Consider the following 14,240-nt stretch of genomic DNA (forward strand, 5'->3'; position numbering starts at 1 on the left):
GAAAGAGTAACTATCAGCACATCCAGGTGATTTATTGTTGAAAAATTGCATTAGAGTTGAAGAATGTATGTAGAAGCATACATGATAATACAAATACTCCTTTTGTGATTGAAGAAAGTTTAATACGTAGATGGTACTTAAGAAACAAAATTCAATGCAGTGTTTTGGTATTAATGATTGCACTTCTGTCAATAACTGTTGAGAGCAAGAACAGAGCAGAAACCTATACAACCTGCTGTTAAGGTGAAGCCCAGAAATCAATCTTAATGCAAAACATATGCAATAGAAAAGCTTTTAGAATGTTTGGTTTGCCAATAATAATAATAATCTATCTCCATGGTTTTATTACTATATACATGTCTTCCAGTTTAGTTAGCAAAGTTGATTCTAATTAAAAGACACTTAAATAACCCCTTCAGATTCAAACAGTTGTTGCAAATGAATGCCCACGTTCTTCATATTTAGCTAGATTTCTTTTGCCTTGCCAACATTCTCTTGTTAATTCTGTAGCAGCCCACACAGGAGGAAAGTTTCATCTGGCAGTTTGATTTTAAGTATTTGCATTAGACTTCTAACACTTCAGTTATCATTTAGACATAACCAGTTGTCTAGTTAATCGTAGTTGTCTAGTGGTTTGAGTGTAGACTTTGAAGTCTAGAAGTTTGAAAGTTGTCTTTGGAGACTTCCTATGACAATACTTGAAAACACATCCTCTTCCCAGTGCTAGAATTACTAACTTTGGTGTAAGTATAAAATAGTAATGGCAGTATTTGTTGGTTTTTTCCACAGAGGGTCCGTGGTGGTGAATGGAAAGGCTACACTGGAAAGGCAATCACTGATGTGGTCAATATTGGAATTGGTGGCTCTGACTTGGTAAGCTCCCAAGTTGTTTACATCTTCCACATCTTTTTGTGTTTCTACATGCTTGAAATGAAAAATCTAATTGTTTCTGTCCAGGGCCCTCTGATGGTAACTGAAGCCCTGAAACCATATTCCAAGGGAGGCCCTCGTGTTTGGTTTGTATCCAACATTGATGGTACACATATAGCCAAAACCCTTGCTGAGCTGAAGCCAGACACTACTCTCTTCATCATTGCATCAAAGGTATGTCTCATACAAGCACTGAGGTGTGACTAACTGTGAAGGATTCAGCTAGAGACATGCCCACAGCAAGATATAGACCAGTGTCGATTATTTTTGAAAAGGCCTGTTGTGATTAGTCCAAAACTTGCAGTACAAGCTTGTGTTGCTACTGAAATACTTAAGGATCCAGGAATTAAGTGTGGAAAATGACTTAAGCAAGACACATGAGCAATTTCATGTTGTCTAAGGTGTAGTTCTCTGTTAACACAAACTCGAGCTTTATTAATGAAATTATTTTACTGTACTTCTCTGTGGGTGGAATGTAGGATCCTATGTGGTTATTTCTTTGAAATTTAAGATCTTATTGTCTTCATTCCTTAACTTATATTTAAGGTTACTTTTGGTCCTTTATCTTAAGCCCTATGTTACTTATCAAATGCTTGGATTTTTTGCATTAATATTTTCCATTAATGAATAGTATGTCGTTTGAGAATCTTTATTCTGATTTAGGGTAGCAACCAAATGTCTCCACCTAAATAACTTAAATGTTCAGTTCCTTGAGCACTATAAATGCAAAGCTTCTTTGCTTAAGAAGAGGTAAAGTTAGTCCGCTGGTAGTTTCTGAGATAGTAGTTTTTTCTGAATACAGACTTTAATAGCTGCCTTTATGTTAAGTCTTGCTGTGTTATTAACTTATTCTGTAAATGTAATTGCTAGCTGCCATATTCCTTTGAGGAATGATTCTGTCTTGGCAGGGGAAACTGACGAAGACAAACTTCATAGTTATATAACTTGAGTCATCTTCATCTGTAAAGTGCAGTAGAACCTTTTTCTACAAAATCTGCAACAAATGGGCATGTGTAATGCTGGCCATGCTCTGTGGTGGTGCTCATTATCTTATCTTGGCAGAACAGCAGCTGAGCAACAACTTATGGAACAATAAGCAAACTTCACAAAGTAATACTTCGAATAAATGAGTTCAAAGATCGTGGTTCAAAGGCTTAGAAAAGACTGCCAGACTGAAGGAGTAGCACTTCAATTTCTGTTTGCCAAACTGTAGTTAGATAATTGGATATATTTGGAAGAGGATGAATGGTATTTTTTTTTTTCATTTTCCATAACAGGCTTGTGTTTCTTAATTAAATATTTCTGGAGATGGATGAGAGTATGTTGAATCTAGTGTTCACCCTTAAAGCTAAATTTTGATGGTTGGGTAAATCAGAATGGTTGTAGATGCTTGCAAAACTGCATGACTGAACTTCTGTGCACACTTCACGAAGCAGGAAAATTTCTTTGAATCAGCAAAACCAAGTCATGGCAAGAGTCTTAGCAGAAATGGATGTTCCTACATGAAAAAGCAGGAATTGAAGAACAAGAGGACAGTCCAGCTAGGTTGCCCTGTTTTAATGCTGAATTGGTTCCTTTTTAGTTGAAGGGCAGCACTTCATATTTAGTGAAAGACTGAGGTAGAAATTCTTTATCTCGAGGTTTTACATAACAGATTGGGAGAGAAAGTAGGAAATAGCGAACAGTTTCCTTAGTTCCAGATATATGTGAGTTTTGAACTACGTAGGTAAATCCAGCAACACCAGTGTTTCCTGGAGTGGTAAGCTTTTTTTTTCTGAAGCTTGACAGTAGCTGTCTCTTATGAACATCTAGAATCACTCTGCTCTGATTATCTGGAATGTAGGATAGTTTAGCAGCCAGAATGCTTCTCAGTTCTGTATCGTGTTTTACATACTTCCCTGTTTTCTGATGTGCAGACTTTCACCACCCAAGAAACCATCACCAACGCAGAAACGGCTAAAGAGTGGTTCTTGCATGCTGCTAAAGATGTAAGTCTAAGGTTATGTAACAGAATGCAACAGCTTCAGTTTGTGTGCTGCCCAAACTGTGCTGCTGTATAGCTCAGTAAATATTCTACATATAATGTTTCAGTGCTTCATGGTTACAAACAGGCTGTTATGTCCAACTGAAGTGATAAAACTACTGTTTTTTTTTTCTTTATATATAGGTGTCTTCCATTTTTCCCCCAAATACTTCCTGTTAAGTAATGGACTGTAGCATTTGCCTTAGAGGTAGTAATAGTTTGGTGGAACCACTGGTACAATAATCCAAGAATATGGTGTCTATGTGGCATTAGCTTCCAATTCTTGGCAAATTACGAAAAACTAGAAATGAAGCTAGGGTTGTAGTGATATACTGACATTTCTATGGCAGATGGCTATGCTATGAATAGAAACCTTGTATTTGGCTCATTCTTTCCTATTTCTAGCCTTTAAAAGAAAAAAGCACACCTGCTTCTGCCTGCTCAGATAATCAGATCTGCCTGCTCAGATAGTTAAGATAGTCTTTAACCTTTTTGAAACCTGGGCTTTGAGATTCTTGGTTGCACTGTTTCAGACAGTTCATTTTTATTCACCAGAACACTTACTGAGAGACCAAAGTCTAAATCTGGAGCTTGAAATTTATCAGTAATTCCAGTTGTCTTAATCTTTTTACCCTAGCTGGAAGGGTAGTGTGTGTACAGCAAACTCCATCTGCTCTGAAGTGGTGTTAGTGATGTTCCTAACAGGTAACATTCTATAAGGAAGTAATGGCTGCTCCAAGTGGTGACTGCTTCCACATCCATGGGGAGAATATCAGAATGATACCTTCAGACAGATATGCTGCCAAATCCCACACTGAAAGTGCATGAGATGATTTCAAGTTGATAACATAAAAATGTCAATAGTATTTCATTTAAGTGTAAATGGTAGCAGATCAGATTTATGATCAGAAGTAAACATAATTAGCATTCTAGATCTAACAGTGTTTATTTTTATTAAGGCTTCAGCTGTGGCCAAGCATTTTGTTGCCTTGTCTACCAATGGTGTAAGTATTAAAAAATGTTTTATTTTTTCTGTGTACCTTTAACATGGCCTTATTTTAAAATCTAGTAAGGAAACCTGTCTTTTAAGACACCATTACTGGAATGCCAATAGTTAGCTTTCCTCTCAAAAGTATATTTTCTTCTACTGAAAAATAACTAAAACACCTCTAGAGTAATGAACTGAACAAGATTTTACTTTCAATATACGTTTGTGTGTTTTCTATTAAAGCCTTAAATCTGAAATCAAGATTTCTTGAAATTACTGCCCTGTTATTAGCATTACCTGTAATTGCTTAAGTGTGTGTGAATGCACAAGTATTATTCTTCTAGACTCCTTAAGTAAGTGCTAAGTGATGCAGATATTTTTTGTGAATAATCTGTAGCGTATGATGAGCATAATGTGCCCTGATGTTGTATTTCATGCAAAAGTATGAAATAGAAGGACCAATAGCAATTAGAAGACTGCAATAATTGAGGGGCTTTCAGGTATTGGTCCTTTCTTCCACTACGCTGCTGTTAAATGTAAACTGAATGTCAGTCCAACTTTTACCTAGATTGCCACTTAGATTAATCAGAAAAATGAGTGCATGTAATGGATTTTATTTGAGACTACTGAATAGTGAGTTACCTTTAGTAATTAAGTTATTTTTCTGTTGGATGCTATGTATTTTTAAAATAGAGGGATGTGCCTGGGAGTTGTGTATTAAATAACTACCCAACTTTTGCATTTTTTTTGCTAGACATAAAGCTTTTCAGGACTGCTGATCTTGCTTGTAGTGTTCTTACATGCTTTTCTTATTCTAGCCTAAAGTCAAAGACTTCGGAATTGATCCAGAGAACATGTTTGAGTTCTGGGATGTAAGTAAATGTCTAATGTTGTATAATAGATGTTAACTGTTAGCATTTTCTGAAGCAAGTTAGATTATTCTAACTAGATGTCAGGAAAGTGGTAAAACACCTAAATTTAGCAGTCATATTCTCTGTTCTGAAACATCTGAAAACTTGCAACTAACAGCAAATTGGGAATGTCAGGCAAGCAAAACAGTCTTGTCTCTTGACTCTTCTGTTAAAATACTGCAGTCAAAGATCTCAAGAGGAGCCTTGTATGTTCTTCACTGTCTCATCAGCTGTTGGGTAACAGGAGATAAAGTCTTGGCTTATTTATCTGTGTAAGTAGTTATTATAAGCTGTGACATTTGACTGGTGGGTTCTACTGTATATAATCCAGGCCTTGTAAAGGTCAAACATCAGAAAGGGGAACCTGATTTGATATTTTGTAGCAGATGCATATTTTAAGTATACTGCCCTTAGTCTTGGCCCTTTTAGTTAATCAAATACAGCTTGGCTCATGTCTCACTGTCTGAAAAACTAGACTTTAAAGCTGCTGTTTCAAAATGATCTAGAGCATTACCTTTCTCTAGATAATGTCATAATCTTGTAGAAGCAGGCTTTATCTACAGAGGAGTGATATTAGGAAAGCAGTTAATACAATATGCAAATTTAATATTTGGAAGTGAACTGGAATAATGCAGGGATCTGCTTCAACAGATGTTATGAAATCAGACATGGTAACCTTAGAGTCTCAAAATGTGTACTTAAGGATTCAATAGAGGACTACTGTAAGGTGCAGGTTCTATAGTGCCATTTAGTGTGTAGTGAATTGTAGTCAGAAAGGAGGTTGATTTTGCTAAAATTAGCCTTAAGACATGCTGCTGTTTCCTTATAGTTTGAATAAGGTTGAGTTTTAAAGCCTTGCACTTTCACTGTCTAAACCAATCTCTTGTTTTCAGTGGGTTGGTGGCCGCTACTCTCTCTGGTCTGCCATTGGTCTCTCCATTGCGCTCCACATTGGTACGTATTCCTAGGATGTAACAAGGCCAAGGACTAGTCTGTTTGCTTCAGCAGTATCCTTATGGAATGCATTAATGATAGCAAGTGGATTGTGGATCAGATTTGGGGCAAATATTTTGCCCAGCTTACTCTGAGTGGTTGGATGTTTGTGCTAAAAACAATCTGTAATGCAATGGAAATGTTGAGATTTTAGTACTGTAAACACTGTTTTGGAAATCACCCTTACTTAGATACAAATAGTCAAATTGCATCTCCTTAGCCACTTGCCTTGCCAGAAGTGCCAGGTTTATGTAAAACCATGTCAGTGTTGGAAACTAGAACTTGAAGCTGCTGTTCTGAACTATTCAAGGAGGGTATTTAGTTTTTCTAAGTACATACACACTAAGCATCAAAATGCTTTGTCTGTAGTGCAACACAGGAGCTCTACTTAGCACTGCTCATTACTTCTCCCATAACATCCTTTTGCCCCTAGTACTTGTTTTAGGCTATAGGGTCTGATGATACAGGAATGCTGTTTCTGTCTACAGTTGATTGTGGAGCAAACATAGACCCTCTAAATTGATCCCCACCTACTTGTATTGTTATGTGGTAGCTAGCATTGACATTTCTGATGCAGATACCAAATGCAGGTGGGAAGTACACAGTGAATGTGAAGGAGCTCTAGGAACTGCCATTTCCTGGTGTGGAATTTTCCTCATCACTTCTTCCAGAGAGTTAGAAACAATAGTGTAATTTATTTTTCTAAATAAAAGCTAGAACTCCTTAGACAGAGGTTAGAAAAGCATTGCTTTTGCTGTTTTTGGAATTATATGAAGTGTAGTTTTCATGTGTAGAAAAAGCTATGTGAACAGCAAAATAAACCAGTCAGGCACTTACTGTTTTGTCTGGAATGAAGTGTTAATCCCAGCTGTCAGACAGATTTGGTGATGGCTGCTGATGTGCCAGTCTAACTGCACTGCTTTCTCTTCCATCCTTCACTTTGCAAAGCTGAAGTCTGGCCATAGTTAGAGCTGCTGCTTCAACTTCCAAACACTTCACCTCCATTTTTTTCCATACAAGAATTGGGATTTCTGACTTTACAGGAAATGATAGTATTAGTTAAACTACTCATTAGTGAAAATGAATGGTGTTTGAAATACCCTAATGAGAGAGCAAAGAAAAATAATGTAAATTAGGAGAACGGGGAAGCTTTTGTCTTTGAGAAGACCTTATTACAGTTGTTTCTCCTCAGACCAGCACAGAATTCCCTGCTGTACTGGCGTTTCCCTGCTATATTGGGCTGTCTCTCCTATTGTGACTGAAGTGATTAAGTATTTAAACTTGCTGAAAACTAGCTTTTAATACAGAACCTGGTTTAAATGCTTTTGCTTTTCTCCCAGTTGGTCTTTCTTCTGAATGGGGATTTTAGGCAAAGGTTTTTGAAATATATTTAATGAAGTTGACTTGCTTTGAAGTCCAGGTTTTAATCATAACTGAATATGTTGGCTTATGGGATGCAAATTTCAGAAGTCAAAGTGCAAATTTGAAGTCAATTAGGAGTTGGAAGCTTTGCTGTATACAAGGAATCTCAACTGTTATGGTTGTCTGTACAAGAAAAAGTAAAATTTGAGTTGTAATAGTAAGTGCAAACTGACTTTTTCCATTGTTAGGTTTTGACAACTTTGAGAACCTCCTTGCAGGAGCCCACTGGATGGTGAGTGTGGGATGTCTGTTTCAGACTTATTCCTCTTAAGAGTTCTTAGTAAGATAACTAGAGGCAGTTTTAAGTTCAGCTCCCCATATCTTCTCAGTGCTTCTAAAATGGCTCTGCATGGGAAGCTCTTCCTAGATTAAATCAACAATAAGAACAATTTAAGAGTTGGGAGGGATGATAATTGCTTTATTAAGAGTTAAATTATTTTCCTTTGTGTCACATAGGATAATCACTTCCACACTGCCCCACTGGAGAAGAACATGCCTGTTCTGTTGGCCATGCTAGGGGTCTGGTATATAAACTGCTATGGATGTGAAACCCATGCCCTCTTGCCCTATGACCAGTACATGCACCGCTTTGCTGCCTACTTCCAGCAGGTAAGGCTCAGGCAGAGGCAAGATTTTGGAGACAGATAGGCACACGTGCTTCTGTCCTGGCTCCAGAACCTGAATGCATGTTTCTAGTTTAAAATTACAATCACTTAAACTCATGTAATCAAGGGCCTAAAGAGACTGGTGTCAAGATTGAGATCGGCCAATTTGCTCAGTTAACTTGCAGACTTCTCAGAATTCCAGTATCTTAGTGTCCAGAAACTAAGCAGGTATATCCCTGGTACTTAGGAAACTTCCATAAAAACAACACTTACAGTTGAAGTATGAATGGAAACTTATGCTGATACTGTGTGGTTCTGAAAAAAAGGTGATAGTGCCCTTCTGTTCTTCTAGGGTGATATGGAATCTAATGGCAAATACATTACCAAGAAAGGCTCTCGTGTGGACTACAATACTGGCCCTATTGTGTGGGGAGAGCCTGGCACCAATGGGCAGCATGCTTTTTACCAGCTCATTCATCAAGGTAAACTGAAAATACTCAATACCTTGTTTTGGAAATAAATTCTGCTTAGCTAAAACCAGCAAAGAGTCTGCAGAATTATCACTGGTTTAGAGACTAAGCTCTCTTCTACCATCACATGGCTGTGGTGCTCTTAATGGGTACAAGATGCAGGTTTTAATTCTACAGTAAGAAGTGTCATCTAAGGCTGAAACTACTGAGCTGTATTGTCACTTCTCACTGCTGTTAATAAAAAAAGCTTTTTTGAAAAGCTTTTTCAAGTGTCTGAGTCTTCCAGTAATTTTGGAAATGTGGTGAGAGATGAAGATTTTCTAAGGCTTTTCTGTTGCAGAGTGATTAGCATGGCTTTTCTTACAGGAACTCGCATGATTCCCTGTGACTTTCTGATCCCAGTCCAGACCCAGCATCCTGTCAGAAATGGCTTGCATCACAAGGTAAGAAGCTCTTTGTCAGGACAATTGCTGTGACTGAAGGCACTGAAGCCTACTCAGTATCACAGTGAGAGATTTTTAGAACTCTTTTGGAAACTATAAACACTGTGTGAACAACAGGTTGGAAAATATCCGAAGTATGATTACATATTATATTTCATGTATGTAATGCAGTGGTATTTTTGTTCTTGAAGTAATTGCAGCCACACTTTTTGAGGCAGGTCAGTGGTGTGGTCTGTTGGCCTCCTGAGGCTGTAAAGAGGAATTGTAAAGAGTGTGATTCTTGCAGAGTATGAAGAAGCAAATTCTTAGAACTGATGAAGACTTCCTCAGTGATGCTGTTGCAAGTCTTGAAGTCTAGGACAAAATTTAGTATGTATAGGATCACAGCTAGGGTGGTAGCCTTCCACACACAGACATTTTTTAAACAGGCCAATTTTTTGTAGTTTACTGTGTCATCCAACAAAAGATTTTCAGTGAGTCAGGTCTAATAGTTTTCAGTTCCATAGTTGGAAAGGTGTCCAGATCTACTACTTACTGCATACTTCAGAAAAAGCATATTTCTGAACTAAATTTCAGTCTTGTGTTTTCAGATTACAAGTGCTGTTTAAATTTTGTAATAGTAGGTTTTTTGTCAAGTAACACCAAGTACAAGTGGAAGTTTTAGAAGATGACTTTGCAAAAGAAGAGGAGAAAAGGTTTCATTTAACTGTAAGAGTTTATGTTCAGTGTAACAGGTAGGACAAAACCACACATGAATTTGCAATCTAACATTAGGCACAGAATAGGAAGCTAAAAACTTCTACTGTATTGGTATGGTGTGCTATGGGCATTTTCTTTCATATAGAGTAAGTACATTTTAGTTGGTTACCTTTGACTAATCTTTGCATATGGTGTAGCATGGGATAAAAGTATAGACTATAATGGGTGAAAGGGGGTGTGAAATCCTGCCTCCTTTGTTCTCACTGGGAGGCTTGCTGTCATTTTCAGCAGGGGCAGGATTCTGCAAAACAGTCCTGGTTGTCTTTTGGATACTTGCATGATTAAAATAGTAATCAAGGCTCCTGTGTTAGAGTTGTAACTCCAGACTAGGTCTAGATTCAAGCAGTAGGCATCACTATGCCAGCTAAGAAAACAGTACCTTGAGATGATGTTTTTATTTCTACCTGCTAGATCCTTTTGGCCAACTTTCTTGCTCAGACTGAGGCTTTGATGAAAGGAAAGACTGCTGATGAAGCTCGTAAGGAACTTCAAGCAGCAGGACTGAGTGGGGATGCTCTGGAGAAGCTTCTTCCCCATAAGGTAACCAGGCTTTGGCACTTAACAGTTTTCATCTAGTTAGTGTGGTGGTGAGGGCATCTGCTGCTCAATGGAGTTTGCTAATGGGGCAGTGCCCTCCAGTGGCTGTTTGGACAGCATGAGAATTGTTACAGGTTGTCAAGTGGAGTGGTGTGTGAATGACACTTGCAAAGCATGCTGATCTGGTGGAAGGCTTTTGAGGCATTTCAGAGAAGATGAGCTATCTCATCACTGGCCCTGGAATATTTACTTGTGTTTTACTTCCTACTCTAGCCCACAGTAGTCAATAATGGTGCTTGAAGATAATATTTTGCCTTTGTGTTTGTAATAAAATATGAAAATTACAGTTTTGTAGTTGAAGTTGCTATCCATCAAAGCTTTCAGGATTTCATATATGCTGCTAGTACAAATAATCTAATGTGGGCCATAAGGAAAATATAAACTGCAACTGCTATATATGACTTTGCAACATGCTAGCTAACAATGTAACTCTTGTCTTGAAAGGTCTTTGAAGGAAATCGACCAACCAATTCTATTGTGTTTACAAAACTCAACCCATTCACTCTGGGAGCCATCATTGGTAAGGAAATAAAACTCTCATTGGTGAATACTTAAGACTTTTTGATCAAGTTTATTGATAAATCTCTTTCTGCTTATAGCCATGTATGAGCACAAGATATTTGTTCAAGGAGTCGTCTGGGATATTAACAGTTATGACCAGTGGGGGTAAGTCTTCTGTTTCCTGTATACTTACTGACTGTGGTGTTCCTTAATATGTCATGACTTAGATAAAAGGCAATTAAAAAAACCCAAATTGTTATTCTTGGAGCAAATGATTACAGGATAGATGTAAAATATAGATTTTTATGGGGATAAGTCGCCATGTATCCTTGTTTAGACATACATAATGACTTTTTAGATATAATTCTAGCTAAGGACCTTTGTTTGGGTTGATTTAAAAAAATACTATGAATACAAAAAAGAGGCAGTAATGAGTAAAACAGTCAAGCAGGCAGAACAAATGTTCTGAGAATTGGAAAAGGAAATTAATTTACCCTATAGAAGAAAAAATATTTTACTTCTGTAAACATCTAGCAGATGGTTTGGCATCTGTTAAGCAAAAGCATGAGTACCCCTTAATTTTCCTATACTGGAAATAGAAGAACATTCTTGGCAGGTATCTTCGTATATAGGAGCCCTAGGTCTAATGCAAGGCTGCGCCTCTGACCAAAGTTCATGGTAGAGCTCCAAGTGGGAAACAGCAGCTTTATGATGAGTCTGTCACTTTAAAAAATGTGTAGACTTAATCAGGAGCTAATCAGATATTTTTTTAATCTGTAGTAATAACTGCACGACACACTGGAGCCTTCTGTAGGAGAAAGAGGGATTAGGAAATCAGGAAGATTTTTCAGATTAAACCTGCCTATGCTGTGAGGGGTTATTTGGAAGAGAAAGTTTGATTTACTGGCCTAGAATAGCAGTTTACACTAAGCTCTTTCCTTAGGCTGAAGGACAGGTCTTTCCTAGTATGTGTTCTTAGATCTTTGCAACCACAGCACAGATTCAACTAAATTGAATGAACAAAGCACAGCTTCAACTAAAATACTGTAGTAGAAACTGAAAATTTAAGACTGTTTAATAGAAGGTTATGTCTATCAAGAGTGGGACAGGAGTAAGTAGAGCTTTTTCTGCAATGCATCAAAATCTAGAATGGCATCCAAAATTATGGAATGTGGGGATACCATAAAACTGGCCTAGTTTCTTGCAGCTGTTGAAATATCCTGGGGTCTTGGTGGCTGTGATGCTTGGATAGCATGCTATAGTGTTGGGGAAGGCTTCCAGGCCTGCAAATTGGCTGTTGTTTATTGTCTTGTCTTCTGAGTGATGTCATGTTTAACTGATCAGTAGCAAACTGAATGCATTCTGCATTGAGGCAGGCTGTGTAACACAGATGAGTACTGAAGGGGAAAAGACTCGGCTTAACTTAAAACAAAAGCTTTGACTAACCTGGCCTAGTGGAGAGTGTCCCTGCACATGACAGATATTGGAACTAGATGAACTTTAAGTTCCCTTCCAACACAAACCATTCTGTGATTCTAAGACTTTGTAGAGACATCCTGTAATATGAAGCTGTCTGTTCAGCTAAGGAGCTGTGAGAACTCCAGCTGTTAATGAATGTCATGGAGTTAAATAATAACTTTGTTAGTAACTTGTGAAGGGACAAACATTCATCATAGAGTTCACTGTCAGATTACTTGTCACTAGCACATTTTTAATGTCAATGGCTTAGAGTAGATACTGTAAGTTGTTACCACTAATGTTTTTCTTTTCCTGCTTTTATAAATGCAGAGTTGAACTTGGAAAACAACTTGCCAAGAAAATTGAACCTGAACTTGAGTCAAATGCTCCAGTGACATCTCATGACAGCTCAACAAATGGGCTCATCAATTTCATCAAAAAACACAGAGCCTAAAACGAAAGATGTGGAAAACATCAACAATCCAACCACCAAATCCCCAAGTCTATCATAGTTGTGCTTTTTTAGCCACGTCTAACCAAAACAGCACTTTACAGATGTAGCTTCTTCACTTGGTGCAGTTTATCTTGTTGTGTCAAGTGTTATAAAGGAAAACTAGTTCTGTGAAATCCAGAGATTGTGTGTAGTTGCTTTCCATTTTTGTGGCTGTTAATCTGTGAAGTGCAGCTGGTATGTTCCTCAGTTCTTATCCCTCACCTTCCTTAAAGATGATCACATAGTGATACTAGAAAATAAAAGGTATGATGGATGAGTAAGACTTCTTCAATGTATCATTAATGTGCAGACCTGGTAACACTTGCCTCACTGACTAAGATCCTCTGAAGCCAAGTAAACAAACTTCTGTCTTCTTGGACTGGTTCTGTCATAAGCTGGAAACCAGAATGTGGTCAAAGAATCCACTCTAGAGTTGTAGATTGTTCAGATTGTATGGTTTGATGCATTTGAGCAAGATACAAGTTATTTTTAATGCTGCTGTGAAAAGGGAAGTTTACTAATGTTTGGTAAAAGATCTGATTTCTCCATGAGCTGTGGAAACCCTGTGTGGACAGCTAACTCAAAAGCAAGATTCCTGCAGTGATACCTAAATTTTTCACAGTTGGACTCTTGAAGCAGAAGCTTGGGATCAGTTGCAAAAGGAAATGTATCCCTGGTGTCTTCCAGAGGCAGTTTCTATCACTTATCAATTGGCTTTGCTTTTCTAACAAAGAGGTTAGTAGAGGGTAACTAAACTATTTGTAAACAGCTTGCTTACCTGCTTTCATTCTCTACCACTGTTGATCCTCTCTGCTAGCAGACTAGCATGCTGTGGCTCTTGTTCTGTATCACCTTTATTAAAGGTAAGACACAAGCATCGAAAAGAAAAATGTGTTAACTGATTCTCATACCTCATTCTTGTAACAAATGCTGCTGTGGCTGCAGAGTCTGAGCTTGTTACTCAGTGCATGTTTGCTGCACAGATTCATGGGCAGGGTCAAAAGCTTGATCTCATTGATGTGGCACTAACAAGTCTGTAGTGCTTGACAGTCTGGCTGCAGGGGTTGGAGTTAAGTGTGTATGTGCTGTTTTTGATAGGTTTGTAACACACAAACCATGATCACAAAAATGGAGCCCACTAGAGGGAGGCATCATAGTTTCAGACGGGGTTTTACACCCTTTCATCCAGCTGTATAAAAGATGAGCTGAAGCACAGCTTTGTCCTTTCCCTGCAGGCAGGGGTGAAGTGAGATCTCTCCTGTAGGTGCCCATCACCCTGGGAGTGGTAACTCATCCCAGGCCCAAGAAGCCCCTTGTTATGTCTCTGCTGTTTCACCTTTGGTTTGTTCTGTTCTTGTAAATTAGGCCCCAGTAACTTTTCTTGGAGAAGGAAGGAAGCAACATCTCTCCTCTCCGAGGTTATCCTCCGACCCTGGTCTTGTTTCCACAACCCTCCTTCCCTGCGGAGGGATTCTGTGAAATACCGCCCCCCTGGGGCCTTTGCTTCCACCTTGTGAACCGAACCGGGCCGGGTTCTGCGCCACACAGCGCCGCGCCCGCAGCGGGCAGGGGGCGCGCGAAGCGGCTTGGGGAGCGATTCCCGGGCCGCGCGCTCCGTGATCCTGAGCGCTCCGGGCGGCGCTTCCC

General features: G+C 38.6%; 1 protein-coding gene across 1 annotated transcript in view; it reads left to right on the plus strand.

Annotated features, from left to right (window-relative positions):
* Positions 1 to 12,874, plus strand: part of GPI (glucose-6-phosphate isomerase) — an 18,517-nt gene extending 5,643 nt beyond the window's left edge. The window contains exons 5-18 of the mRNA XM_010006229.1: positions 790 to 873; positions 958 to 1,104; positions 2,847 to 2,918; positions 3,913 to 3,957; positions 4,760 to 4,813; positions 5,746 to 5,806; positions 7,456 to 7,499; positions 7,724 to 7,876; positions 8,225 to 8,354; positions 8,709 to 8,785; positions 9,956 to 10,084; positions 10,586 to 10,661; positions 10,741 to 10,807; positions 12,431 to 12,874. Coding sequence (XP_010004531.1) covers positions 790 to 873; positions 958 to 1,104; positions 2,847 to 2,918; positions 3,913 to 3,957; positions 4,760 to 4,813; positions 5,746 to 5,806; positions 7,456 to 7,499; positions 7,724 to 7,876; positions 8,225 to 8,354; positions 8,709 to 8,785; positions 9,956 to 10,084; positions 10,586 to 10,661; positions 10,741 to 10,807; positions 12,431 to 12,554 — 1,263 coding nt within the window. The 3' untranslated portion in view covers positions 12,555 to 12,874. The remainder of the gene's footprint in view (positions 1 to 789; positions 874 to 957; positions 1,105 to 2,846; positions 2,919 to 3,912; positions 3,958 to 4,759; positions 4,814 to 5,745; positions 5,807 to 7,455; positions 7,500 to 7,723; positions 7,877 to 8,224; positions 8,355 to 8,708; positions 8,786 to 9,955; positions 10,085 to 10,585; positions 10,662 to 10,740; positions 10,808 to 12,430) is intronic.
* Positions 12,875 to 14,240: the final 1,366 nt, after the last annotated feature.

This window comes from Chaetura pelagica, unplaced genomic scaffold (assembly GCF_000747805.2).
Source record: "Chaetura pelagica isolate M959 unplaced genomic scaffold, ChaPel_1.0 scaffold139, whole genome shotgun sequence".
NCBI classification, from domain to species: Eukaryota; Metazoa; Chordata; class Aves; order Apodiformes; family Apodidae; genus Chaetura; species Chaetura pelagica.